Source organism: Rhinoderma darwinii, chromosome 8 (assembly GCF_050947455.1).
Source record: "Rhinoderma darwinii isolate aRhiDar2 chromosome 8, aRhiDar2.hap1, whole genome shotgun sequence".
Taxonomy (NCBI): Eukaryota; Metazoa; Chordata; class Amphibia; order Anura; family Rhinodermatidae; genus Rhinoderma; species Rhinoderma darwinii.
In genome coordinates, this window is record NC_134694.1 from 104,417,880 (window position 1) to 104,443,755 (window position 25,876).

Consider the following 25,876-nt stretch of genomic DNA (forward strand, 5'->3'; position numbering starts at 1 on the left):
CCTATTTACGGACGTAATTCGGGCGTTATTGCCCCAAATTACGTCCGAAAATAGCGCCTCAATAGCGCTGACAAACATCTGCCCATTTGAAAGCAATGGGCAGACGTTTGTCTGTTCACATGAGGCGTAATTTACGCGCCGCTGTCAAAAGACGGCGCGTAAATAGACGCCCGCATCAAAGAAGTGACCTGTCACTTCTTTGGCCGTAATTGGAGCCGTTATTCATTGACTCCAATGAATAGCAGCGCTAATTACGGCCGTAATGGACGCGGCGTTCAAGCGCCTGCACATGCCAGTACGGCTGAAATTACGGGGATGTTTTCAGGCTGAAACATCCCCGTAATTTCAGCCGTTACGAACGCTGCCGTGTGAACATACCCTTAGAGATCACACAGGGCGGATACGCTGCATAATCGCACACATCGTATCCGCCCTGTGCGCCGCAGGGAATTCCGGCCGATAAATCACACCAAATTGTGCTGCAGTTCATTCGACCGGAATGTCCGCTGCGGAAAAACTGCACCCAAAAAAAAAAAAAAGCATACTTACGTAGCCATGGCGATGGGTCCGGTCCCTCCGCTGTCCTGCAGGCCGGCCTCCTGGGATGACGTTTCATCCCATGTGACCGCTGAAGCCTGTGATTGGCTGGAGCGGTCACATGGGATGAAACGTCATCCCAGGAGGCCGGTCTGGATGAAGAAACACAGAATTCTGGGTAAGTACGAGATTTATTTGCTTTTCCCCCGCAAAAAAATGCATCTTCTGCTACTTGTTGCGGGTTTTACCTCCTCATTGAATTCAAGGAGGAAAACTCGCAACAAATGAGCAGCGTTTACGCAAATACAATAGACATGCCGTGGATTAAAATAACGCACCGCAGGTCCATTTCTGAGCGTTTTTTTCCGCTCATCATTTACGCAGCGTGCGGATTACATTTTTTCAAATCTCTCTCCACTCTGCTGCTACTGTATTATACTGCGGATTTTCCGCAATTAATTCCGTTGCGGAATATACGCAGTATTTACCCTACGTGTGAACTGACCCTTAAAGGGGAAATCTGGAAGATTTTCCTGTTGGCTTCTGTACAAACCCAACAGAAAAAAGCTCCATCATGCCGTGTCCATGAGCCCTTCGGGTTTATTTACTTGAGACTTTTCTGCTGCAATTTTCAAAATTGCGGTAAAACCACTTTTTTTTTCATTTTTTTTAAATGCTACGCTTTGCAGCAATTACAAAACTCACAGCCCAATTCGGGTAAGGCCACCATGTTGGCCGCGGCTGTCAAATAGCCTGTTAATGGCCGTGCATTGTTGTGGGTAAAACGGCCCATTACCTGCAAAATCATGCGGCCATAAAGGGTGTATTAATTAATGGGCGCACGATTTTGTAGGTAAAGGGCTGTTTCCCCCGGAACACGCGACTATTTGACAGCCGCGCCGAACATGTTGCCGGCGCAGTTATTGGCCACATGGCATCCGGGTTAGTGCCACTCCTTGTGGCTTTATCCTTTTTTGACTCTCTAGCTGCACCCCTAAGGGTATGTTCACACGCTGTGTTTTCAGGCGTACACGCCCCGAAATACACCTAAAAAAGCGGTAGCTGAACAAACATGGGAATTTTTTTTTAAAAAGGCGCGTAACAAAAACGCCGCGTAAAAAGGAGCATGTCACTTCTTGAGCCGTGTTTGGAGATGTTTTTTTATTGTGTTAATGGTAAAACAGCTTCAAAAACGTCTGAAAAATGTTTTTAGCTTAAAAAACGGCTGAAAATCTGAGGCTTCTCTGAAAACCGCTCCGTAATTTTCAGCAGTTTTTGACTCTGCGTGTGAACACACCCTAATAGGGCCATGTGCATGAGACCTAACAACTACGGCTCAGTCTCCCGGCTTCATTTCAGGTGTTGAAGAGGAAATGACTGAGGGGCAGGAAATGTTCATTTACATTGCATTTTTTATTCGCTGATTAGTGGTGTGTGTGTCCGAGGCGGAAAGACCGGACACGGCTCCTTCCAAGTGTCACTCTCCTGTGAACTCCTGGGAGCTGGGGCCGTGTATACAGATGGCACTCGCACTCCTAGTATTACCTGCATAAGGCTCCATGCACATGGCTGTAAAAAAACCTGCCCGTTTCTATTATGTATGGGAGCACGGCCGGTAAAAAAACCGAAAAGTAGGACATACTCCAAAATTCCCGGCACGGACACCTATCCGTAGCGGTACGGAAATGTGTCCGTGGCCAATAGAACCGGCCGGGTCCGAAATTACCGTACCGTATTACGGAGATTTTTTACGTTCGTGTGTATGGGGCATTAGGATGGAAGTTGCAGCTACTTTTTAGAAAATATTAGGGAAGTTCTTAAATGTTAATTCCTTCATCTGTCAAGTTGCTCCTCATTTTCAGGAGGGATCTAGCAGCATGGCAGGTCTGTGGGGAAATGTTCATTTCTTGTTGCTAGGCTCTGTTCACATTTGTTTCGGAGCCTCCATCGCCAATTCCGTCATATTTTACAGAAGCAATAGTCCTGTATGCGGCACTATTGCTGTCCAAATAACGGACACCATAATGGAATGGGGTCTGTCGGGCATGTTGGTATAAACGGAAAACACATTGCAGATGTGAACAGAGCCTTAACTACAATGGCCCATCAACCAATGGCGATCAATCGGTGCTTTGCAGGTATCCGGACAATTCTATTAGTGCAAACATTGTATGCTGCCATTTTGGAATGTGAGTTCGAACATAGCAGCATATGTACCATAAATGTTTGACCAGCGATATTTACCGATTCGGTTCATTTTTATGTATGCACAATCAATTCTGATCAATGAGAAACAATCGTTTTATTGATCTTGTTGTGCATTTAGATCACACAATAATTGGAAACGAACAAATTGTAATAATTGCTGATGTGTAAGCCGACCTCTTGTATCTGTGGGCACAATACAGACTACGATTTAGTGCGCCAAAATGTAATAAAATAAAGTACTGCAAAAAACAAGACCAACCCATCCACTGTGTGAATATGGCGTAAAGGGGTTTATCCACAGGTAGAAAACCATAGCTGCTTTCTTCAAAAAACAGTGCCACACCTGTCAACGGGTTGTCTGGTTTTGAAGTAAATGGGGCTGAGCTGCAATACCACACACAACCTGTGGACAGGTGTGGTGCTGTTTTTATAAGAAAGCAGCCGTGTTTTTCTAATCCTGCAAAAACCCTTTACGGTTAGATTTACGTGCAAAATGTGTAACGTCCATCAAAACTGGTTCCATTGGACCGAATATAGATCACCAAATCAAATAGAAGTTGTATGTTTGTTTTGACACACTTTATGGTAATTAAGTTGCGGGAACCCTCTCCGCGAATCGGCTGCTGAGAGGGTTCACATCGGGCCTGCTTCTGCACTATTATGGATTTCACGTAGGTTCCTTACATATGACCACCAACCCTGCCCATTATATACATTGGTGGATGAGTTTACAGACGTGATTGCTTTACGCGGCCGCTTCTTCATGGCCGATGATTCACAAATGTAAATGTTCCTTTTCACATCTAACAAGTTGTTTCTAAGTGATGTGTCCTGTAAGTGCAGTTCAGTGACCCGCCATTGATCCTGAGACATGCTCGGTGTATGGGTTTACCTTTAACCAAACGCAGACCCTACGAGTATAGTTACATAACCCGTCCGCTCCCGGTATACTGCGCATCTTCGCCTCATTTTTACACCTCATTTTCAAAAAACGGAGCGTAAAAAGACGCCCCGTAAAAAAGTGCATGTCACTTCTTGAGCAGTTTTTAATTGACTCTATAGAAAAACAGCTCCAAAAGTGGCCGTGAAAAACGCTAGTTTCATTAAAAAACTACTGAAAATCAGGAGCGGTTTTCCCTTGAAAACAGCTCCGTATTTTCAGCCGTATTTTGTGATCCGTGTGAACATAGCCTAAAAGACAGACATCCTATTTATACCCGCCGTGATTCTGTTCTCAGTAGCCAATATCCAGTGTAAACCGTGTTCACAGCGCGACATGCCGTTTTTGCAGTCATGTGACCGCGAAGTCCTCCTTTCATCCACACACTGACATCACAAGATTTTAACGCTGTGACTGGATAGTGACAAGTGGAATAAAATAACATTCACAACGGGGGATAAAAAGTAGTTTATACTACATCAGTGCCACGCAAAAACCGCAGAGCACGCCGTGCAGACACTGAAGCAGCGGGGGGCTCGTTGGGATGTGAGATCAGAGCTACGTTATTGATCTGTTGTAGCACAGGCTATTACTGGATGTTAAAGCTCCAATGACCGTTTTAAAGAACAATGGCGAGAACAGTCTAAAATCTGCAACACATAAGCACTACCTGCCCTAAAAACTTCCGTTTTTAGCCAATTAGGCCTCCTGTATTAAAACGGTATTTTAGAAAATCTGGCCTTGGTACCCATAGTAACCAATCACAGTGCAGCTTTCATTTTCCAGAGCACGAAAGCTGAATTGTGATCAAGAACAGTTTTTAAAGACTATTCTGATAAATCGGGCCAAATGTTGTGATTTTATTATTTTTTTTAACTTATATTCACTACAATTTTATATCTAACTGCCCTAAAGCCCAATTCAGACCAGCGTTGTTCACGTCCAAATTTAGAACGGAAAACACACGGACTGAACAATGACGCATTTAAGTCAATGTACCCATTCACGTGTCTGATTTGTCGCACGCACCGTTTGACCATGCAGAGAAAATCGCAGCATGTATAAGTTTTGGTCCGATTCTCACACTAGATTCGCTCATTCAAGTTGCTGGGTCTGTGAAAAAAATCAGACCGCACACGGACGCTATCCGAGTGCGGTCTATTTTTCACGGATAGGCCGCTAGGAGATTCTGAAAAGAAAGCAGGAAATTACGTAAAAAAATTGATAAACGATGCTATGCGGACATAAAAAAAACTGCCGAACCGAATTCACTCGGACAATACTGATGGAATTTGGATGGAAAATGTTAATTTTTCAATACTGATAAATCAGACGAGTTGCAATACTTGTCTGAAAAGGGCCTTTACAGTAGATGGAGCTGAACCTCTTTTTGCAAAATGTTCGCAGTTTAGACCACACTTAAAACCAAGTGCAAAAACTGTCACGGGATTTTCAACTACTTTCTAAAGTGTAACTGAGAAAAGTAAAACAGAATTCACTAGTAACAAAAATAGTTGCGCACGTTGCACTGCCCTCTAGTGTTTGAAACAACTTTTTGTCTGTTTTAGCAATCACAATTTGTATTGTATGTAATGCGCTTCTAAGGGTATGTTCACACGCAGTTTCCAGACGTAATTCGGGCATTTTACGCCTGAAAAAAACGGCTCCATTACGCCTACAAACATCTGCCCGTTGCTTGCAATGAGTTTTACGATGTTCTGTTCCCACGAGGTGTAATTTTATGCGTCGCTGTCAAAATACGGCGTGTAAAATGACAGCTTGTCAAAAGAAGTGCATGTCACTTCTTGGGACGTTTTTGGAGCCGTTTTTCATTGACTCCATTGAAAAACAGCTCCAAAAACGGCCGTAAAAAACGCAGCGAAAAACACGAGTTGTTAAAAAAAAATAATCAGAAAATCAGGAGCTGTTTTCGACCTGAAAACCGCTCCGTATTTTCAGACGGTTCTGGTCACAGCGTGTGAACATACCCTTAGGCTTCGATCACATCTGTGCTAGAACTCCATTCCGACGAACGGAGCCCAGACAGACACAAACGGAAACCGTAGGTTTCCATTTACATCACCATTGATTTCAATGGTGACGGATCCGGTGCCAATGGTTTCCGTTTGTTTCCGTTGTGAAAGGGTTTTGGCGGAATCCATACCGCAGTCGACTACGCTAATGATTCCGTCAAAACGACGGAACCCTTGCACAACGGAGACCAATGGAAACCATTGGCACCGGATCGGTCACCATTGAAATCAATGGTGATGTAAATGGAAACCTACGGTTTCCGTTTGTGTCTGTCAGGGCTCCGTTCCGACGGAAAGCAGCCCTAGCGCAGATGTGAACGAAGTCTTAGAAGATGTAAAATCTAACTGTTAAATATAATGTGATAAGGCAACTTTAATAAAGTTTGTTAACCCTCAGTCTAAGCTCGTCTGGCGTGTAGTGAGCGTTACTTGCAGCTGACATGTGATATTCACTCCATTCTTGCTACTTTTTTTTTTTTGCAAGGCTTATTAAGCAATTGTATTTACGTGACTGTGTTTATTTTCCCATTAGGTGGTGTCTGAGAGTCCAGAACGATTCCTCCATGGCATGTGGAAAAAGCTGCGACTATTCTGCTACCTATGAGGCCACACTCTTCCCCATTATCTATGGATTAGTTTTTATCTTTGGTCTGATTGGAAACTTGGCTGCCATAGGCGTTATCTATCAACATGTGAAGAGGGGTAATGTGCTTGGAGTATATCTTGCCAATCTCTGTGCCTCAGACCTCATGTATATCTTCACCCTTCCGGTGTGGATTGCCTACACTGCCAAAGATGACTGGCTTTTTGGGGCCCTCAGTTGCAAGATTGTAGGGTTTTTCTTCAATGCCAACCTGTACACGACCATAGCATTCCTCAGTTGTATCGCTGTTGACCGATTTGTAGCCACAGTATTCCCATTTCGGGCCAGAGCGTTGAGGACTATGAGATGTGCCATCATAGTTTCGGTTGTGGTGTGGCTGATTATCTTAGGGACTCATTCTGTGTTCCTTGGTCGGGATGAACTCTTCAACTCGAGTCAGAATGTCAAGCTTTGCTATGAAAAATATCCAATGGACCAGTGGATGGCTCGACTCAACTATTTCCGTATCTTTGTCGTCTTCCTCATTCCCTTGGTACTTCTAGTGGTCTCCTACTGCTCTATTGTTCGGGTGGTTCACCGGAGTCACAGCTTGCAAAAAGAAGAGAAACGAAAGATCATTGGGCTCTTAATGACCATGACTGCCATCTTTGTCATCTGCTACCTCCCGTACCACATTGTGCTCTTCATCCGCTCCTATGTTAGTGCCCGCAACATCTGCACTTGTGGTATAGAGCTGAAGGTACGTCCAGCTTATCGGATCACCTTCTCTTTGACCAGTCTCAGCAGTGCCCTAGACCCTTTCATCAACATCTTCGTAAGTGAAAGCATCAAGCAAGATCTTCTGAAGGAAGTCAGAGCGGTATGGTCTGGATTTCGATCCCTTCGTCATGCACGGAGCTCTTTCAGGCGGACTTCAAGGAATGGTGGCTATAACACGGTGACCCATCAAATAGAAAATGATAATCTTCTGGAAAAGAAAGAGGAGACTGTACTTTGATTTGTAACGCAGATAGATCATGTGGGGGGTAGATCGACACATACTGAGCCAGGGCTTTCATTGCTCTCCAAAATGACCAATATTGAGTATATATCTCCATACGTTTCCGCTGTGCCTATAACCTTCATGTTGTATATGTAGCAACCAGTAACGCAAGAAACCCCACAGACACAAGTAATGCCTTCACTCCTTTATTCCTTTTAAAACTACAATTCCAGACAGTGCATGTAAAACTCTGAAAACTGACTTTTATTTAACCCGTTGCACTTAGCCCTGTGGGAAAATACATGTTTACATATCATCATTGTCTTTTGTAATAGCTGAATATTCTTTAAAATAAAATGTTTTTTTTTTTTACTCTCTTTCAATCCATCCTCGAAAACCATTTACACCGGCAGGAACAGAATCCAATGGAAGAGGACTTTACCTACTCATGCATTAAAGATCCTTTATAACCTATGGCATGCACGAGAATCCTTGCACACTCCATGGTCCTGATGGCTGAGATATGTATGTGTGTAGCTCTCGGCAACAGACCTTTTGTTGGGATTTTTGTTGCTGATCGTAAGACTAAGGATATGTTCACACGAGGTCATTACGTCCGTAATTGACAGACATATTTCGGCCGCAAGTCCCGGACCGAACACAGTGCAGGGAGCCGGGCTCCTAGCATCATAGTTATGTACGACGCTAGGAGTCCCTGCAACTGTCCCGTACTGTAATCTTGTTTTCAGTACGGGACAGTAGTTCCACGGAGAGGCAGGGAGTCCTAGCGTCGTACATAACTATGATGCTAGGAGCCCGGCTCCCTGCACTGTGTTCGGTCTGAGACTTGCGGCCGAAATACGTCCGTCAATTATGGACGTAATGACCTCGTGTGAACATACCCGAAAGATCATTCTCTCTCTTTCAAGGCTCTTTTTGCCTTTTCTCACCAAGAAACGTAAAAAAAAAATAATATATATATATATAAATATCATCAACAAAGACCAACATGCTTTGCTCCTGGGCCAATATGGCCGCTCGTAATTTCAACTATGGTTTATCTAGTTGTAAGAGTTTGCTGTTAAAATGGACATGCTGGCTAAAAGCCACATCAGAAAGGTTCCCCCGAGTAAAGAACGGACTAGATGCAGATGTTCTGGATTTCCCAGTAATGTTTCCTCTGAATAAATAAAAATCGTATTAAAGGTTTGGGTGAGCTTATGCCATGCAAATATTCTGTAGGACTATGGAAGCGGATACATGCTGTGACGCATACGTGGCCATCGGCTATGGAGAGAAGATAGTCATTTAAAAGGAAGCTCTTGTAAAAATGCCATTTCCCATGATACTTATTCATTGGGGAGAATTCAGACTGATGAATCATTTTTTGTTAACACTGAGACAACGCTAACGCTAGACAGCAACTGAATGAGTTCACGTGACTACCTAGCACCATGTCCCATCACCACGTTAGATCTCCGTGCGCTTGTGCAGCCCCTCTAAGCCAAAATGCTGGTAGCTAGTACTGCCAATGCTTTACCGGCATCGGCATGACTCTTGCTAGACCTCAGTCTCGCGAGTGGGGGGTACGTTAATATTAAAACATGCAGATAGAAGTGACCCTGGGAGGAGAGATCCAGTCTCCCCAACTGGATTTTCTAGAAGTATAATGGAATGCATTGCCATACAAAGAACCCAACCCTGGTATTATGTACAAGCTAGAAGAAGGTTAGTGATACTAAGGGCTTATTCAGACGAGCATATAGTCAGTGACGGCGGTTTTTTAATGGCGGTCACACGGCTGTATGTTTTTCTATGGGGCTGTTCACATGGACGTTGTTTTAACGGACCGTGTGAAGGGCCCGTGAAAAAATAGGACATGTCCTATTTTTGTCCGTTTTCAGGGATCCCTCAATAGACTCAAGTCTTTGAGGGATCCGTGAGAACGGGCCCTGCATGGGTGCGAATTAGACGTGAAAAACTGCAGTTTTTCACGGTTGATTTCAAACATGTTCGTCTGAATATAGCCTAAGAATCAGGCTGCGGCTACATTGTCAACATTTTGCCGGGATGCTGAGCTTGGGATGACCTGAAACACTAGTGGGTCAGCTTAACAATTCAACAGCTTGTGATGCTTTCGAAATGACACTATGACCCACCATGGTTATGGATCATCCAGACTGGGTGGCATGTTGTCCGTGGTATACTGCATTCCTATAAATATGGCTCTGGCAAGTGAAAGGCTCTTGTAATATCACTGGTGAAACAATCAGCATGTCTCATAAATGTTGGTTCTGAGATTATAATTGTAGCCTGTGCCGTTTCGGTAACCGGTGCATGTTGACCTGTTGTCCGGAACGCCCAATACAATGGCCTTACTATTCGGATATGAGGAAACCAACATTGTGCGTATTGTACTTCTCAAAACATTTTCCAAGTAGATTTTTCTTGCCCTAGGCTGGAGGTTAGGGAACATTCTGGTATTAGCGTAGAGTATATTTATAGATGCCCACGATCGTGCTTGTAATGGCCGTCTCCTCTAAGACGATCACCTGGACTGACCTTCTCAGAAATGGTCATAGATATTTCATGGCTTACACCAAACCTATATACGCTCTTCTTGTGTCTCTTCTCCCAACAAATACAAAGTGTAGCAGCCAATGAGATCAGCAGGATCTACTGCCTTGGTGAATTCTCTAGGTCCTCCAAAATAGCCTGTACTTCTCATAAATATTGGTTTAGGTCACTGAACATGTGGTATATAGAGGGATAGTCCAATGTAGGACTGCGTGCATTTATAGGATCACTATGTTGTTGCATAAAAAGGCAGTGGATCCCATCCGTGAAAGTTAGGAGAATCCTTAATTAAGTGGAAACTATTTTCATATACCCTATAAGGGAAGGGGGACCCCCCCCATTAGGGACCCTTAATGGATAGAGGCTACAAAGCGTGTCTCTTGCGCTGAAGCATGTCCATACATTACACGGACGGCTCAATGATTTCAATGGGAACTGTCTAATGCTTCATAACTACTATGGTGGTGCAGCAAAGAAATTGAACGCTTGCTGTGGGGTTCTCCCCATAGATTACAACTGAATACTGGGGTTCCTTACAGCAGGACACCCTGTGATCAGCTTATCCTTTGTGGATTTCTAATTAAAAAGGGAGAGCCTAAGATGGACAACCCCTTTAAGGAAAGTGTATTTCACTGATAGGATCAGCCCCAACCTTTTGGTAAATAATTTGCAGATCCATCATGAACTGAAATATGACCAGGTAGATGTAGCCGAAGGCTAAATGTAAGAATGCGCTAGATCAGGAATATCTGCAAAATGAAGCTATGAAAGAAAATTTTCTGTCCACTCCGTGAGTCTGAATCTATTTGTAAACATTACTTGCAGGATGTGTCTTACTTCTCAGCAGAAATATTAGTCCGGAGATGAAATCCTTCATAGGATACGAGTTGTGCTATATGGTGGAAGACCTAATGGGCACGGGTCATGTGTGGATGAATGTGGAAACGTAGGATTCTTATCTAGATTTGCCGGTAAATGTTGTTTCGTGAAAGGAAATAATGACAACTCACACACGCATTGCTCTCCTTGGATAAAGGCCTTCAGGTCTCTCCCCATGAATCACACAATTGCGTAGCAGCCACTGAAATATTGCACGGTGAAGAGTTTTCTGAACGTCTCTCTTGCATGACTGTCACAAGCAATACAAAACTAGAACCATTGTCCTCTCCTACACACTTAATGTCTGTGCTCTTCTTCAGTCTCCGACCATCCTGATCTCCGAGGAAAAAAAAAAAAGGAATTCAAACTTGTTGTACCCAAAGTTCTCCGGGTCTTCTCCCTTTACCATAGCGGTCACAAGTCGTAGGGGCCTGGATTCCCACCACGGTTGTTATACTAGAGGCGTAGGCTGATTGCTACACAGTAATAGAGTTTGGGCCATATATATATATATGTATGTAATATATGCATGTTCGCCGGACTCTAAAAGAACAAGATACATTATACCAACAAGGCCCCAAAGGAACCAAGAGGGATTGTTGTAGGATGGAAGTTTAAGGATAAAATTGTAACACTCAAGATTCAGTTCCAAAACATTTCAGAAGGCTTTTCAGACCACCTGTAGAAATAAGGTCTGGAAGGGTGATCGCTGCAGGTGTATGTTCTGATCCTGGCTCAACCTGAAGGCGGAAGAAGTAGAAAAGTAGGGGTTTGTAGGAAGCGCCATGCTTCCCCCTATGGTTCACTTCTTACGACCCCCAGCGCTGGATCTGCGATCAGACTCTCTCTTTATGTTGCCTTCGTCTGTGGAGGAGGTAGTAAGGAGGGTCTGGCTCCATTTGGCTATCTCCGCATGTTCTGAGACGCAGGTGCCTATAGCCGTAATCCAGTTTTTCATCTCCTCCTGTAAAAGGTTGGGGAAAAAAGGGTCCATTTCGAGGCACCAATAAGTGACAGGATAAAAATTCTCTTCGTTTAAGGCCCCATGCACACGACCGTGCCCATAATCACGGTCTGTGATTACGGGCACGGCTGGCCGTGGACAGTCACCCGCATTTGTGAGCCCGTTATAAAGTATAGGACCACGTTCCGTAAGATTAAAAAAATAGGACATGTCCTATTTTTTACGGAAGCTTTCTACGGCTCGAAAACCTTCACGGAAATATACGGGAAGGTGTCCGTTGGCCATAGAAATGAATGGGTCCGTAATTACGAATGAATTCTACGGTCGTGTGCATGGGGCCTTAGGCTTTAAAAAGCTTTATGGGCGTTAGGCTCTGTTCACACTGGCATCATGGCTTCCATTTTTATAAGAGACATGACAGATTCCTTATAATCTGTTTTGTAATGGATCCCATTGACTTATACTGGGTTTTGTTGCCAGTCTCTCATGGACAGAATGGTGCCGCATGCTACGCTATTCTGGCCATTAACAGAAACTTGATAGAAAGTAACTAACGTATATTGTGAACAGAGCCTTATATGTCTGACCTGTGCAGCCTATTGGGAGGACGATGTCTTACGAGACGTCTCCCAATGACGTTTCTTGCCAGACTAATGGCTGAAACGCTCCCTGGCTGGATCAGAGTTGCACAGCATCGATATTACATAATGATGTCATTCGTTTTGTTTGCAGAGAACTCTTAAAGGGGCTGTCTGAAACCCCTCTGTCACCCATCGGGAGGGGGGTGTCTTCTACTTGGACATCAATGGACTGGAGGGCACTCAATAAAAACAATGGAAGCCATAAACTTTAGCACTGCCATGGTTCCCCTGCCCCTAAAAGCTGATCGGGGAAAACCTCTCCTGTAATCTGCTTTTATCGAGGTACCCACAATATGAGAAGATTGTCACTTCCCTTCAAGGAATGTGAATTTTTTAGCGGGCCTACATTTTTTTTCCCCATTAACCTATACCACACAGTGGGCGCCCGTTTGAGGGTACAACTTTTCCCATTGACATTCGTCTTACAGATGAGGGATTTTTTTTTTACTAAATGCATTCTGGGGATGTAAATAGTCACCAAAGCAACGACTCACCTCATCTTTCGCATGAAAGAGGAATTCTCTCCCATCTGTCGACCTATAAGACATTTATATTTTACATCTGATCACCACAATTCCTCCACCATCAATTTTCCCTACACTGGAGGAAATCTTACCTGAGCTTGAAGACATACTTCTTTTTCTTGTACTCATTCGCCACCTCACAGGTAGCTCCATGTAGATTGAGTAGAGGTTCCCCCCCATGTGTAGCCCCTGAACTCTGACTCTTTGCATCCTTATAGACCCCCAAGTCCCCTTTGTTTAGCACACAGTACAGGTTTACCCAGGACCTGAGGGAAACGAGAGAAATAAGTCAATGTAAAGAGTCACTAGGCTCTATGTACAGGACTTTCCCCCACACAGACACTACATGTAGAGAGACCATAGTACGTGACAGCGCAGTCTACACTCACCTGTTTGAGGCCTTTTTACTGGGTCCATCCAGCTCATGTTTCCGAAAGAGGCCTCCTTCTTGCTGTACTGTATGGGTGGGCGGAGGTGGAGGTGGTGCACTGCTCTGTGCGGGGGCTGAGCGGGATCTCCGTGCTTCACCCGGTGGTTGGTTTGGGTCCTTGGGTCGAGGCCTTCTCCTGGGCTTTGGTCTGTCTCTTGCTCTTGGTCGATCAGGTCTAGGCGTCCTTTCTGGTAGTTTTTCTATACCATTGGGTAATCGTGCAGGAGAATCTTTATTCTGGAGGTCAGGAACAAAAACTGCTAAGTATATAGAAGGCAAAGTGGTTCTCCACCTATCGCTGGTGACTAGGTATGTGCTACCTGTCAACCCCCTGAAGAGATTGCGCTTTCGAGGGATATTTTGTCTGTCAAACATGGCGGGCATTGTAGTGACAGCAGTCACACCATGCCAAACTCCAACACTGCAATATTAATCCGAATTTTTGAAAACTACATTTAGGTGAAGAATCTGTAAAAGAGGACCCGTCAGCTCTCCTGACATGTCTGTTTTAGTGTATGCATGTATTTGACATAAATTAATGATTCTGGAGCATATTTTTTTAGAACTCTATGTTGTGCTGTTCCTCTGTTATTCCTCCTACATATTTATGAATAAATTGACAATTGGGTGTTACCAGTTGGGGGGGTGTCCTTACACAGACTGACACTGTCCAATCAGTGCCCACAGTCTTGGATTGTGTAAGTCCCCCTCATTGACAAGGGGAATGGTAACACCCAGTTGCCAATTTATTCATAAATTTCTAGGAGGAATAACAGAGGAACGGCACAACACAGAGTTCTAAAAAAAGATTAACCAAAATTTTTATTTTATAGGAAATACAAGTATTGGAGTTTCTAAAACAGACATGTTAGATAGAGGTGGAATTTATTAATTGCTGTACGCCAGTATTATGCGACTTTTTGCCGGTCTACGCCGCTATTGCCACTTTCAAAAGTGGGTGGGACTTACCATAAGGGTAAGTGGCCCCCACCCCCGGCCGACAAATCGCAGCAGCTGCCGTGGATATCCCTTTCTGGCGCACGGAAAGCCAGAGATGCGCCTAATTTATTAAGAGGTGTGTCTCTTAATAAATTTGGTGCTTCTTACTCCAGCACTCTTTAGATTCAGGCTGGCGTATGATACACCGGCCTTAATAAATTCCCCCTGCAATTCTAAGAAACGATGCTACAGAATTGTGATTTTATAGGGAATTTATAACGGACATGTCCGGAGCGCTGACAATGTGTCTTTAAATCTGGTCATACATGGGACAATATGCCGCCGATCCATATCATGGAAAAAAGTGCGTATACAAATATTGCTGTATATCGGTTGGGAATACTTACTGCAGGGTTATTCTGTGATGCTTCTTTTTCCTGCAGCTGCTCAACAATGTCTGCGAGTGTCGCCTTTCTAGAGGAAGAGATGATCAGACCAATAATTGTTGTAGCTTCCTAATATAAAGACATCTCATGTTTTCTTAAGGCTGGGTTCACACGACCAAATTAACGTCCGTAATGGACGGACGTATTTCGGCCGGAAGTCCCGGACCGAACTCAGTGCAGGGAGCCGGGCTCCTAGCATCATAGTTATGTACGATGCTAGGAGTCCCTGCCTCTCCGTGGAACTACTGTCCTGTACTGAAAACATGATTACAGTACGGGACAGTTGTCCTGCAGAGAGGCAGGGACTCCTAGCGTCGTACATCACTATGATGCTAGGAGCCCGGCTCCCTGCACTGAGTTCGGTCCGGGACTTCCGGCCGAAATACGTCCATCCATTACGGACGTTAAAGTGGTCGTGTGAACCCAGCCTAAGGCCAGATTCACACGAACGTTGCGTTTTTGCGCGCGCAAACAACGCAGCGTTTTGCGAGCGCAAAAACCATTTGACAGCTGCGTGTGTCATGCGTGTCTGATGCGCGGCTGCGTGATTTTCGCGCAGCCGGCATCATAGAGATGAGGCTTGTCAACGCCCGTCACTGTCCAAGGTGCTGAAAGAGCTAAATCTTTCAGCACCCTCGACAGTGAATGCCGAACACAACAGCGAAAAACCTGTAAAAAAAAAAAGATAAAGTTCCTACTTACCGAGAACTTCCCGGCCGTTGCCTTGGTGACGCGTCCTTGGTGACGCGTCCTTGGTGACGCGCCTCTCTTGACATCAGGCCCCACCTCCCTGGATGACGCAGCAGTCCAAGTGACCGCTGCAGCCTGTGATTGGCTGCAGCCTGTGCTTGGCCTGTGATTGGCTGGAGCTGTCACTTGAACTGAAGTGTCATCCCGGGAGGTCGGACTGCAGGAAGGAGACAGGAGTAATCGGTAAGTTAGAACTTCGTTTTTTTTTTACAGGTTAATGTATTTTGGGATCGCAAGTCACTGTCCATGGTGCTGAAACAGTTTAACTCTTTCAGCACCATGGACAGTGACTATCTCCTGACGTCGCGTACCGATAATTTTTTTGCCGGGATCGGCCAAAACGAGTTTGGCCGAACCCGGTGAAGTTCGGTACGCTTGTCCGGCTTCGCTCATCGCAAAGACACTCCGTTTGGATGTTCGGAAACAGAAAAGCACGTGGTGCTTTTCGGTTTTCATTCATCCTTTTCACTGCTGTTGCGCGAATCACGCTCGTCCCACGGAAGTGCTTCCGTGTGGTGCGCGTGATTTTCACGCACCCATTGACTTCAATGGGTGCGTGATGCGCGAAATACGCAGAGTTATTGAACCTGTCGCGCTTTTTGCGCAGCAGACAAACGCTGCGCAAAAAGCACGGACTGTCTGTACTGCCCCATAGACTTGTATTGGTCCATGCGTGCCGCGTGAAAACCACGCGGCCCGCACGGACCGAATACACGCTCGTGTGAATCCCCCCTAAAGCTGTAGATGGCAAGAAGTTTCACCGACACCACGGTCAATGAGACATCTTATCTTTGGAGTTCCCAAAGCACTGGGGGTCCAATCCTTTGCTGATTGATCAATATGCCCCTCTACAATACACAACTATAAGACTGGGCAGAAAGTTCCAGCCATTTATATCTTAACACCAAGAGACAGACCAAGATCTCATCCTTATACACAATCATCAGGACGGCAACCTCACGCCTTATACAAGGAGATCAGGACCGAGAGATGTAACCTAAAGGAGTTTCCCCACCATAGAAAGTAATTATATTTGCCATAAAATAAGACGGGAATATCCCTTTAATGTATGGACGGGGGAGATGCCCCCATTCTGGAAAAGATAGAGGGGAAATACAGCTTTCTTCAATAAGCAGCAACTAAGACCACGCCATGGGTCCTGAACCATAGGCGGACACAGACAGCAGAGGGCCACTGTGCAAGAACAGTATATGGGCCAATTGCTCTTGAACAGTTCATCATAAACCCTATAAGGCTCGGTATTCACGTCGCAGTCGAAATGCGTTTTTGCTGTGATTTATGTCAAAACCGTACCGTTTTGCCATGACTTGAGAACCGGGCCTAAGTCTCTCTAACAATCCACCAGTAATTGTTAGTTCAGTCCCATTCATGCAATCTAATTGCCAGAAGGAAGCTGTTTTTAAGGTGACAGTGGGCCCCCTACCTACTAGGCCCCTGTGTAACTGCACAGGTTACACATCTGGTATGTCCACCCCTGGTCCCCACTCCATTAACTTATATCATAACTAATCATCTAATGGGATACTATTATTTGATATTGACTCAGGGCTGGACATATCCTAGGAGCCATGTAGCCAATGCACCCACAAACTTTTTTGCTGGCACCTAACTTTTTGGGTTACTTTCTATTGCTGCCTATAAAAATTCTTGCTCCTTGAGTAGTCTAACCGGCTTCTAGTTGGCCTAAGGAATGGAGATGAGCTGCGCTACCAAACACAACCTATGGAGTGGCGCTGTTTCTGGAAAAAAAAGCCCAGACAGCCGTTAAGGGTCACCTAATAGTACTTGGAAACTGCAAAAACTACCCAAATCCAAAAACTCTGCTTTCCTTGTCTGAATAGGACCCAGATCTTCTATATAGTTCTTACCCTACTTGCCTTTCAGGTTCGATCCTTGGTGTTTCTTGTTCGCTACACTCTTGTTTTTCCGTCCTCCTCTCGTGCCTTTCTCTCCTTCTTTCGGGAAGATCGTGTTTTGGGGTTTCTTGCTCACAGGATCCTTGTCTTTCCAGCCTCTTCTCATGTCTATCCCGTCTTCTCTTCTCCTCCAGCTGCTCTGGTTTAGGAACCTCCTGCTCGCTGGACTCCTGACGTTCTATCCTGCGATCATGCCGCTCTCTTCTCCGATCTCCATGCCGTCCCGTTTTACCATCTTTCTCCACGGTTAAACTCGCCATACCTTGTGCAGCTTTTATTTCTAAACGCTCTGCCCTGGATCCCTCCTGAGCTGGTGGTAGTTTCTCCGTTACCTTGGCCTCTACATGGTCTATCTTTGGTTGCAGCCTTTCTGGTTTCATCTCCTGACGCACATAACCCACCCTGGCCTCTGCCTTCTCTGCTTTTGTTCTATGGACATCCATTTGAATCCCATTAGGGATGGACAGGGTGTCCTTTTGATCTGGTCTTATGTCTGACTTGTCATGGATCGTCTGATGTACAAGGGATGGTGGTCGCGTTGAAAAGTCAGTTGTGTCAGGGAAAACTTTACGGCCAAGGAGTGGGGTTGCTGGTAACTTGCTCTGTTCTGCTTTCATCTTCTCCAGCTTGCAAAACAAATAGGAAGCAAAACAGTTTACAATACTTCATTATACGTGGGACCCCCCTAATCCTACGTGACCGATTTCTTACTGTAGTGAGCCGCCTCAAGGAGCTGAATCTCTCTTCCCAAGCTGCTGCTGTTTTACGGAAAGCCTCATGTCTTCGAATCAGCTGCTCCACCTCATCCACGCTGTTACCCAGCTCCGGACTCTTCACTATGGGTTCCTGCGCTGTTAGCCAGGCATCAGCCACCCCAGCTTCCTGGGCAAACTGGTGGACTTCAAGCACTATATTATAGGAAGAGAAGCGCGAGAAGTTATACGTTCTTACCCGACAGCCGTGGAACAATGTCTCTCATGTCGCTCCACCTCCTCTACGGAAAAACAAATGACTTGTCTTCAGCGATAATTGCCTGCAGATGGGGGGGGGCATTACCTTTTTATAGCAATAGACGCCACCAGCTTTTCTGTTCTCTGTAGCGAGTGACATCACTGGAGCTCCACAGTAGCTTGGAAATCCTGTAATGTACCCACAGCTGGCAGTGCCTGTTGCTAGGCAGCTGCCCAATCTTTATTTGGGAGCCTACTAAAAACAGTGCTTGCAAAAGTAATTAATTAATGCGTCTGAAAGGTTTACTTAGCCTGGCGCTAGAGCAATGCCCTCTCACTGCAACATTCATCCAATGCATTGCCCTGGCCAGTTATATATGATGTAATGCAGAAAAGAGGTGACACCTGGGATGACATGGGTTGGACCACCCGAAGCAAAGATGGGTGGTTGTACCCGTAAAGCAGCAGTTATTGCTGCCACTTCTCAGATGCTTAACCCCTTCAGGTAAACAGACCGCCCATGGAAAACCTCACAATGCTGCATATGCACAGTAAGGCTAAATGCACATGTTGCAGAATTTGGTGCAGAAAATCTGCATCAAAACCGCAGGTAAAATCCAAACCTAAGGGTCAGTTCACACGTTGGTGACATACTACAAATCCGCAGCATTATACAGTAGCAGCAAAGTGGATGAGATCAAACAAAATCTCATCCACATGCTGCGTAAATACTTAGCCCAAAAAAACGCTCAGAAATTCCCATGCGGTGCAGAATTTTATTCTGCAGCATTTCAGTTTTATTTGCGTAAACGCTGCTTATTTGTTGCTGGACTGAATTCAATGGGGAGGTAAATACCAGAAGTTGCGCATTTTTGCGGCGGAATCGCAGCAAAAAACGCAACTCAGAAAGAAAAAAAAAATCTTCTAGAAGTCTGTGTTTCTTCCTTCAGGCCGGGGTACTGAGCCACAACACATTATTATTATTAACCCTTGCACAGATCAGGCAATCAGTTTCAAAATACATAGAAAAATTAAAAAATTGAAAATGAAATTGAAAAATTAATGTCCCTTTCAGAACTGGTGCTGTGCAATAACATGGCGTCTCTCATTCTTTTACATAGCCGTTAGGCTGGATTCATATGGGACAGAAATGCTGCAGATTGCTCATTCTGTTCTTTATGTTCACTGCGGATTTGACCCTTTTTAATTTAGAAGGGGGGGGGGGGAATCCACAGCAAAATCTGCATGTAATATGTGCAGGTTTTGCTGCAGAAAATCACAATAAATGCGCTGGAGCACAAGGGGCCTTATACACATCCCTGCAGCTACAAAGTCATATTTTTACGTTTCCATAGAGTCCATTTTCAAACGATAAAAAAAAAAACACCATAGAATTTATTTCTCTACAGAATTAACTCTTGCATGGATTGGGTATTCAGTGGAGGCAGCATTACCCTTTAGGGTATGTTCACACGCACTATTTACGGACGTAATTCGGGCGTTTTTTCCCCGAATTACGCCCGAAAATAGCGCCTCAATAGCGCTGACAAACATCTGCCCATTGAAAGCAATGGGCAGACGTTTGTCTGTTCACACGAGGCGTATATTTACGCGCCGCTGTCAAATGACGGCGCGTAAATAGACGCCCGCGTAGAAGAAGTGACCTGTCACTTCTTTGGCCGTAATTGGAGCCGTTATTCATTGACTCCAATGAATAGCAGCGCTAATTACGGCCGTAATTGACGCGGCGTTCAAGCGCCTGCACATGCCGGTACGGCTGAAATTACGGGGATGTTTTCAGGCTGAAACATCCCCGTAATTTCATCCGTTACGGACGCCCGCCGTGTGAACATACCCTTACACGTTGCAGCATTCAATGTTGCATCATTAACTCTTGCATGGAACGTGATGATCAGCTGCATCATTAACCCTTGCAGGGCAGTGGCCTTAATCTATAACTCTGCGTCATCGCATTTTTGTTTGAGAGCACTGGCTGTAAAAATAAAAAAAACCCAAGCCTCAGATTTTTGGGAATACTGAAATAGTTAAATGCTCTCTACAGATAGAGCCCCATACGTTTTGCTCTAAAGTCTCCCCCGCATTCATCAGGGGGGACGTGGAAATAGAGTGTGGGAGCTATAAAGGTTTCCATGGCAACCCTAATTAGCTGGTCTTTAGATGGCAGGGGGCTGCCCGCCTCGTTCTTTATCTGGAAGGGAGATTAAGTAGGACATTTTGTGAAGTTGAGTTACATAAAATTGAAAACTAAAGGAACAAGTAGATGGCACATTATACGCCGGACCCTGATTTTGCAGATTCACAATAACGGATTGCTCCACCACAAAATGACGCACTTACTTTGCTGCAGCCACTCCCAGTGTTTCTGCCATTTGTCCAGCATCTCTCTCTTTTTGGCCATCAATCTGTCAAGACTCTGCTTAATCTGGTGGAAAAATTAAATATACGTAAGTTTAATGTGAAATGTAGGGTTATACAGAAATGTAATCCATTCACATAGACCTGGGCATCCCCCAACCACATGCAAACTGGGTCAATGTTATAGGAAGCCAATGTTTCTTCTTCTATAACAGCTTCAGGAGGAAACTGAAATAGACACAGCTGCCTTCATACAGCCGCCATGCAAAGTAGGACACACATGGTGAGTGCTAGAAAGTCTGATCTGGTCGAGTTCACACATAGCGGCTTTGTTGCAGTTCTGTCGTGATTTTCAGAAAAAACACAACGCTGCAACAAATAACCAGCTTTAATTAGATGCAAATCACAGTGCCTCATTTGCTACTGCGCTGCCATTAGGGTTGCTCCCTCTGCAGGAGCGATGATGCGGTGGCAGTGGCCGCCATACGATGCTGCAACTGATAGTGTAGGGACCCACTTTTAAGAGGTCGCCGTGAAGTAGCAAGTAGGCTTATACAGTTTGATCAAAATGTTAAAGTGTAGCTAAACGTTTGACAAACTTCTGACATGTCATAGTGACAGGTCAGAAGTTTGGATTGGTGGGGGTCCGAGCACTGAGACCCCCACCAATCGCTAGAACAAAGCAGCTGAAGTCCTCGTGTGAGCGCTCAGCCGCTTCGTGCCTGTTCGGCTTTTTCCGGAAAGTCGATGTATCGGAGTACAGGCTCATAGACTTTCTATTGAGTCCGTACACTATACATTTATTTCCGGAAAAAGCCAAACCGACACGAAGCGGCTGAGACGTCACACGAGAACTTCAGCTGCTTCGTTCTAGCGATTGGTGGGGGTCTCCGTGCTCGGACCCCCACCAATCCAAACTTCTGACCTGTCACTATGACATGTCAGAAGTTTGTCAAACGTTTAGCTACACTTTAACAAGGAACCTCATGTTCTGGTTTATAAATTATGATCAACGTATATATATTGTGGATGTGCAGTCCATGTCTATTCTCACTAAGTGACTGCGCTGCCATTAGTTTGAGACTATGTTGTTTTTCTCCAGATGTATCTACTCATTGTAACACTCAATCTGTGGAAAAAGGGCTCATGTTTCCAAGCGAATTTTTTCACTGTAACAACTTCTGAGTTATACGTCGCCTATAGACCTCTATGAGGCTCAACTGTACCTCCGAATGGCTCTGATTTCATATGAAGGTACATTATTTGGCGATACATGGAGAGCTTCCGGATTCACAGTACGTAGTCGCAAGCACTGTACAGATCGTGTGCATGAGGTCTTAATAAGACAAGTTAGAAGTTACAATTCACCTACTTCTTCTGTTGCCGGCCTCTTGTTCAAGACTAAGGACTTTCCCAGTTCCACACAATCTGCAATCCGCTTGTCTCGGGTCTCAATTTCACTCTTTAATCCTTGATGGTAACTTATTAGAACCTCCACGGAAGACACGTCTCTGGGAACATATAAAGATGGCAAATACCAGTTGGTATATATGTGACAAGTACATAAAGTAGAAAATTTAACACAAAACACCCCCCCCCTCCCCCAAATACAGAAAATTGAACTTTGGAATAGTTTTTCTTCTATCCCACAAAACTGTTTTTACTGTGACCCCAGCTGCTGAGATTTCCTCTCCCTCTGGGCGCTCTCATGAAGAGCCATATTTTCCAGGTAGATGTGACAAAGAACCTGGTGGTCGTGCCCTCATACGTGCTCCTTGGCGCTTCATTTCCAATATCTTACTAGAAGGATACAGCAGTCTGGTGACAAAAGAGTAAGTCTGCGGCATAACAACCCAGTCCTCTATCACGTCTAGTTGACCACTGACATCAGCTCCTGGTGTAAAAAGACACCTTCTCCAATATCTACTGCTTCCAACTTCTCGTGAAGTTTCCATTTTCTGTGCAGTTTGATACCAATTTTCTACGTACCTGGGCTTCTCTCCTGTGCCAATTTGGCAAATAATGCTATCCATCCAGGAGAGTAGGTCCCTCACGAGACCTAGGAACTTCATGCGATCACTGGTGGTAGTAATCTGTAGCCTGCAGTCTTCACATGAGGTCAGGAGTTCCTTCCAGGATCGCATCACTTCCTGCTCGCTGGTGACTATGGCTGCTGCATTTTCCCCGGCATAGACTGTTCGCAGCTGTGCCGCATTTTCCTGTAGCTGCCGTACCTGCCCATTGGAGAGAAGACTGAAAATAAAACCATGACACTGGAAGCTTTGTGTCTATCAATGAACACGCAAGAACTACTAGATGTAGCATCCAAGTTTAAAAAGTGTGTTACTAAAAGCAAGGTTAAAGCTTGTATGGACAGTGTTAAATATAGAACGCTCACCTGAGTAACAAGGACCTGAATGTCATGTTCAAATGAACTAAGTATACGCTGCAAGGAACCAGCTGAGAGCCGAGCTTCCTGCGCCTTAACCTCCGGCACCCTCTGCTTTTTCTCCTCCACTTGGGACAAGACCTCTTTGCAATCATTGAAGAACTTATGTAACTCGTGAGAAGCAGAAAGCATCTGGCCCCTTGTTTCCATCAATTCCAGTAGATCCGCCCAGGCCTCATTCACTCCATCTTTCCATTCTGCTATTATGGCTGCATCTGAGTGTCCATAGTCAATGAGCTCATCTACCATCTGATTGACTGCAGAGATGCGTTCCTGCCCGATGTTGCCCGTCTCACTGACAAATTCGGTGAACTTCTCTTGAAGAAGCTGCAAATAACAGACGATTTATTAGACCTCTGGGAACTTTGAGCGTAACAAATTTAAAGAGGGATTCTGATAACATGTATTAATAGCATATCACCCAAACATCTCATAAGATTCATAATGGTGTCGTACTGGGAGCTTGGACTTCCACAGATGTCCATAAAGAACATGTCCCAGCACAGATTTTAAAGGAAAGGGTCCGATTAACCTCAATGGACAAGATGGTCATGCATGTACGACCATCTCTCTCTCTTCCGTTGCCTGCAGCAGTTTGGCTTGGACATTGGTGGGGGTGCCATAAGGACTTGAGGTAGACCAGCTTGTCACAGGATCCTGTAAGAATTGTCTATATGTGCGAAATGTGTCAGTGGGGGCTTCTCGAACTTACATTAACTGGAATGAAACTTACTCCACCAGACTGAGTTGTCTAGCGCGTAAATGAGTAATAGCAAAAACTTTTATGGTCACTGTCGTCTCAACAAACTTTGCTTAAGTCAACAGTACAAGCAAATATATTATTACACGTTTGTAAAACTAACTTATTAGAGAAAATAGCCTATTCACTTATAAGCCACTTCTCCCTCTCCCCCTGCACTGATCATTCACTCTCAATTCACTGGTAAAATTGGTCTTGGGAGAAGTGACGATTATCTGCTCACTAAGTGATCGGGTTCTATGCTACCCATAGAAGTCTATGGAGAGGGGAATCAGCTGCTGTAAAAAGACAGAGGCAGAGAGACACAGAGACGCTGCAGTAGCTTCTAGTAAATGTTCTATGTCACCCCAGTTATGAATTCACAGCTACACTGCTCATTACTGCTGTATAATGTTCTTCATTCTGCTGCTTCTGAGGGTGTGCTACAAAGAGATAGGGAAGCAGGATCTCCTCTTTTCTATGTGCAGTGCATGGGTGACATGATAGCATCTAGTCTCCACCCCCTCTGGAACTGAGCTCAGGGAAAACTGACAATTAAAGCATAGAGAGGTGAAAAATGGCATATAAAAGTTATATAATGGGAAGAAATAGTGTTATTCCTCATGTACACACACACTACAGCTTATTCTGAAACGACAGGATACTGAATAATAGGCCAGTTTCAGTGAGGCCACAATGCGGGCAATTTTTTAGTATCTGGACCTCACGCGTTTCTAGTGGACCAAACTTCAATTGAGTACCATAGGGTTCTATGGTGATCTAAGTACGGTTCACTAGAGCCACGGAGGTCTGCAGCCACATTACAGCTGTCTGAAACCAGCCTTACACGAAGTCCCAATGTCACTTACCGTGACATGCTCATAATCTTGGCCCAGCTCTGGAGACCCTGCCACCACCTCCTTCTCCGCAATCCACTGCTCCAATTCATCCACCTCACGACTCAACTGGAAGAGCCAATACTGCTGCTCAAGACGTCCTTTTCGCTCCTCCACCAGGTCCTTCAGAGACACGTAGAGCCGATCAATCTGAGATTGACGCCTACTTATCTGCTCACTATGCAAGGACAGTAGTCAGTGCATTAGTTGGGAGCACAATACAGAGACAGAACAGAGGTGACTTGCAAATAATCAAATAGTAAAATCATTATCTAACATTATTTAGCAAAAAGTTAACTTGTTTTCCAATCTGGATATGGGTTTTAACCATGGAGTATCCCAGGTATGCACTGAAAACAATTAAAGTCCACATATTTCCTGGCCCTGCACAGAAAACAAGCAATTACATTTGGGGGCTTCGACTACTCCTGATCAGTAAGGGTTTAATGGGGACCCTCAAGGTGGGCAAAAGTTATCCAAACTAGACAAACCTATTAAGGAGGACTTGCCAGCTCTCCTGATAAGTTGGTTTTAGTAAATACATATTCTCCATGGAGCATCTTTTTTTCCTGGCATTGTGTCATTCCTCAGTTCCTCCTGGAAATGTATGAATTCATCAACAACTGGGTATTACCAATTCTTTTGTGACAGGAATAACAGAGGAACAGCACAATGCAAGAAATGATGCTCCAGAATTGTGATTTTATTGGGAATACAAGTTTTCTGTAGTAATCACTTCTCAGCAGTCATCTCATCATCATCACAGGCAGGATTACATTGACAGGTAACATCGATATATAAATAACACAGTATCCACCATTCATAATAGACTGATCCTTCCTGCTCTGTAGAGATCACTTCTCATCAGTCATCTCATTATCATCACAGGCAGCATTACACGGACAGGTAATATCTAAATAAAGATAACACAGGATCCACCATTCATAATAGACTGACCCTTCCTGTTCTTTAGAGATCACATCTCAGCAGTCATCTTTTTATCATCACAGGCAGGTTTTCACTGACAGGTAACACCTCTATATAGATAACATAGGATCCACCATTGACAATAGGT

At 44.7% G+C, this 25,876-nt stretch overlaps 2 protein-coding genes across 4 annotated transcripts in view; one reads left to right on the forward strand and one right to left on the reverse strand.

The window, feature by feature from the left end:
- LOC142659696 (G-protein coupled receptor 4-like) overlaps positions 1 to 7,676 on the forward strand; it is a 47,777-nt gene extending 40,101 nt beyond the window's left edge. For all 3 annotated transcript variants that reach the window (XM_075836094.1, XM_075836095.1, XM_075836093.1), the window contains one exon: positions 6,251 to 7,676. In XM_075836094.1, the coding sequence (XP_075692209.1) occupies positions 6,282 to 7,319 (1,038 nt within the window). In that variant the 5' untranslated portion in view covers positions 6,251 to 6,281 and the 3' untranslated portion in view covers positions 7,320 to 7,676. The remainder of the gene's footprint in view (positions 1 to 6,250) is intronic.
- Positions 7,677 to 11,400: 3,724 nt separating this feature from the next.
- Positions 11,401 to 25,876, reverse strand: part of SPTBN4 (spectrin beta, non-erythrocytic 4) — a 79,254-nt gene continuing 64,778 nt past the window's right edge. The window contains exons 26-37 of the mRNA XM_075836096.1: positions 24,775 to 24,979; positions 23,116 to 23,493; positions 22,707 to 22,951; positions 22,090 to 22,228; positions 20,700 to 20,784; positions 18,103 to 18,299; positions 17,344 to 18,017; positions 14,666 to 14,732; positions 13,279 to 13,556; positions 12,982 to 13,155; positions 12,860 to 12,902; positions 11,401 to 11,724 (exon numbers count right to left, since the gene is read on the reverse strand). Of these exons, the coding sequence (XP_075692211.1) occupies positions 11,563 to 11,724; positions 12,860 to 12,902; positions 12,982 to 13,155; positions 13,279 to 13,556; positions 14,666 to 14,732; positions 17,344 to 18,017; positions 18,103 to 18,299; positions 20,700 to 20,784; positions 22,090 to 22,228; positions 22,707 to 22,951; positions 23,116 to 23,493; positions 24,775 to 24,979 (2,647 nt within the window). The 3' untranslated portion in view covers positions 11,401 to 11,562. The remainder of the gene's footprint in view (positions 11,725 to 12,859; positions 12,903 to 12,981; positions 13,156 to 13,278; positions 13,557 to 14,665; positions 14,733 to 17,343; positions 18,018 to 18,102; positions 18,300 to 20,699; positions 20,785 to 22,089; positions 22,229 to 22,706; positions 22,952 to 23,115; positions 23,494 to 24,774; positions 24,980 to 25,876) is intronic.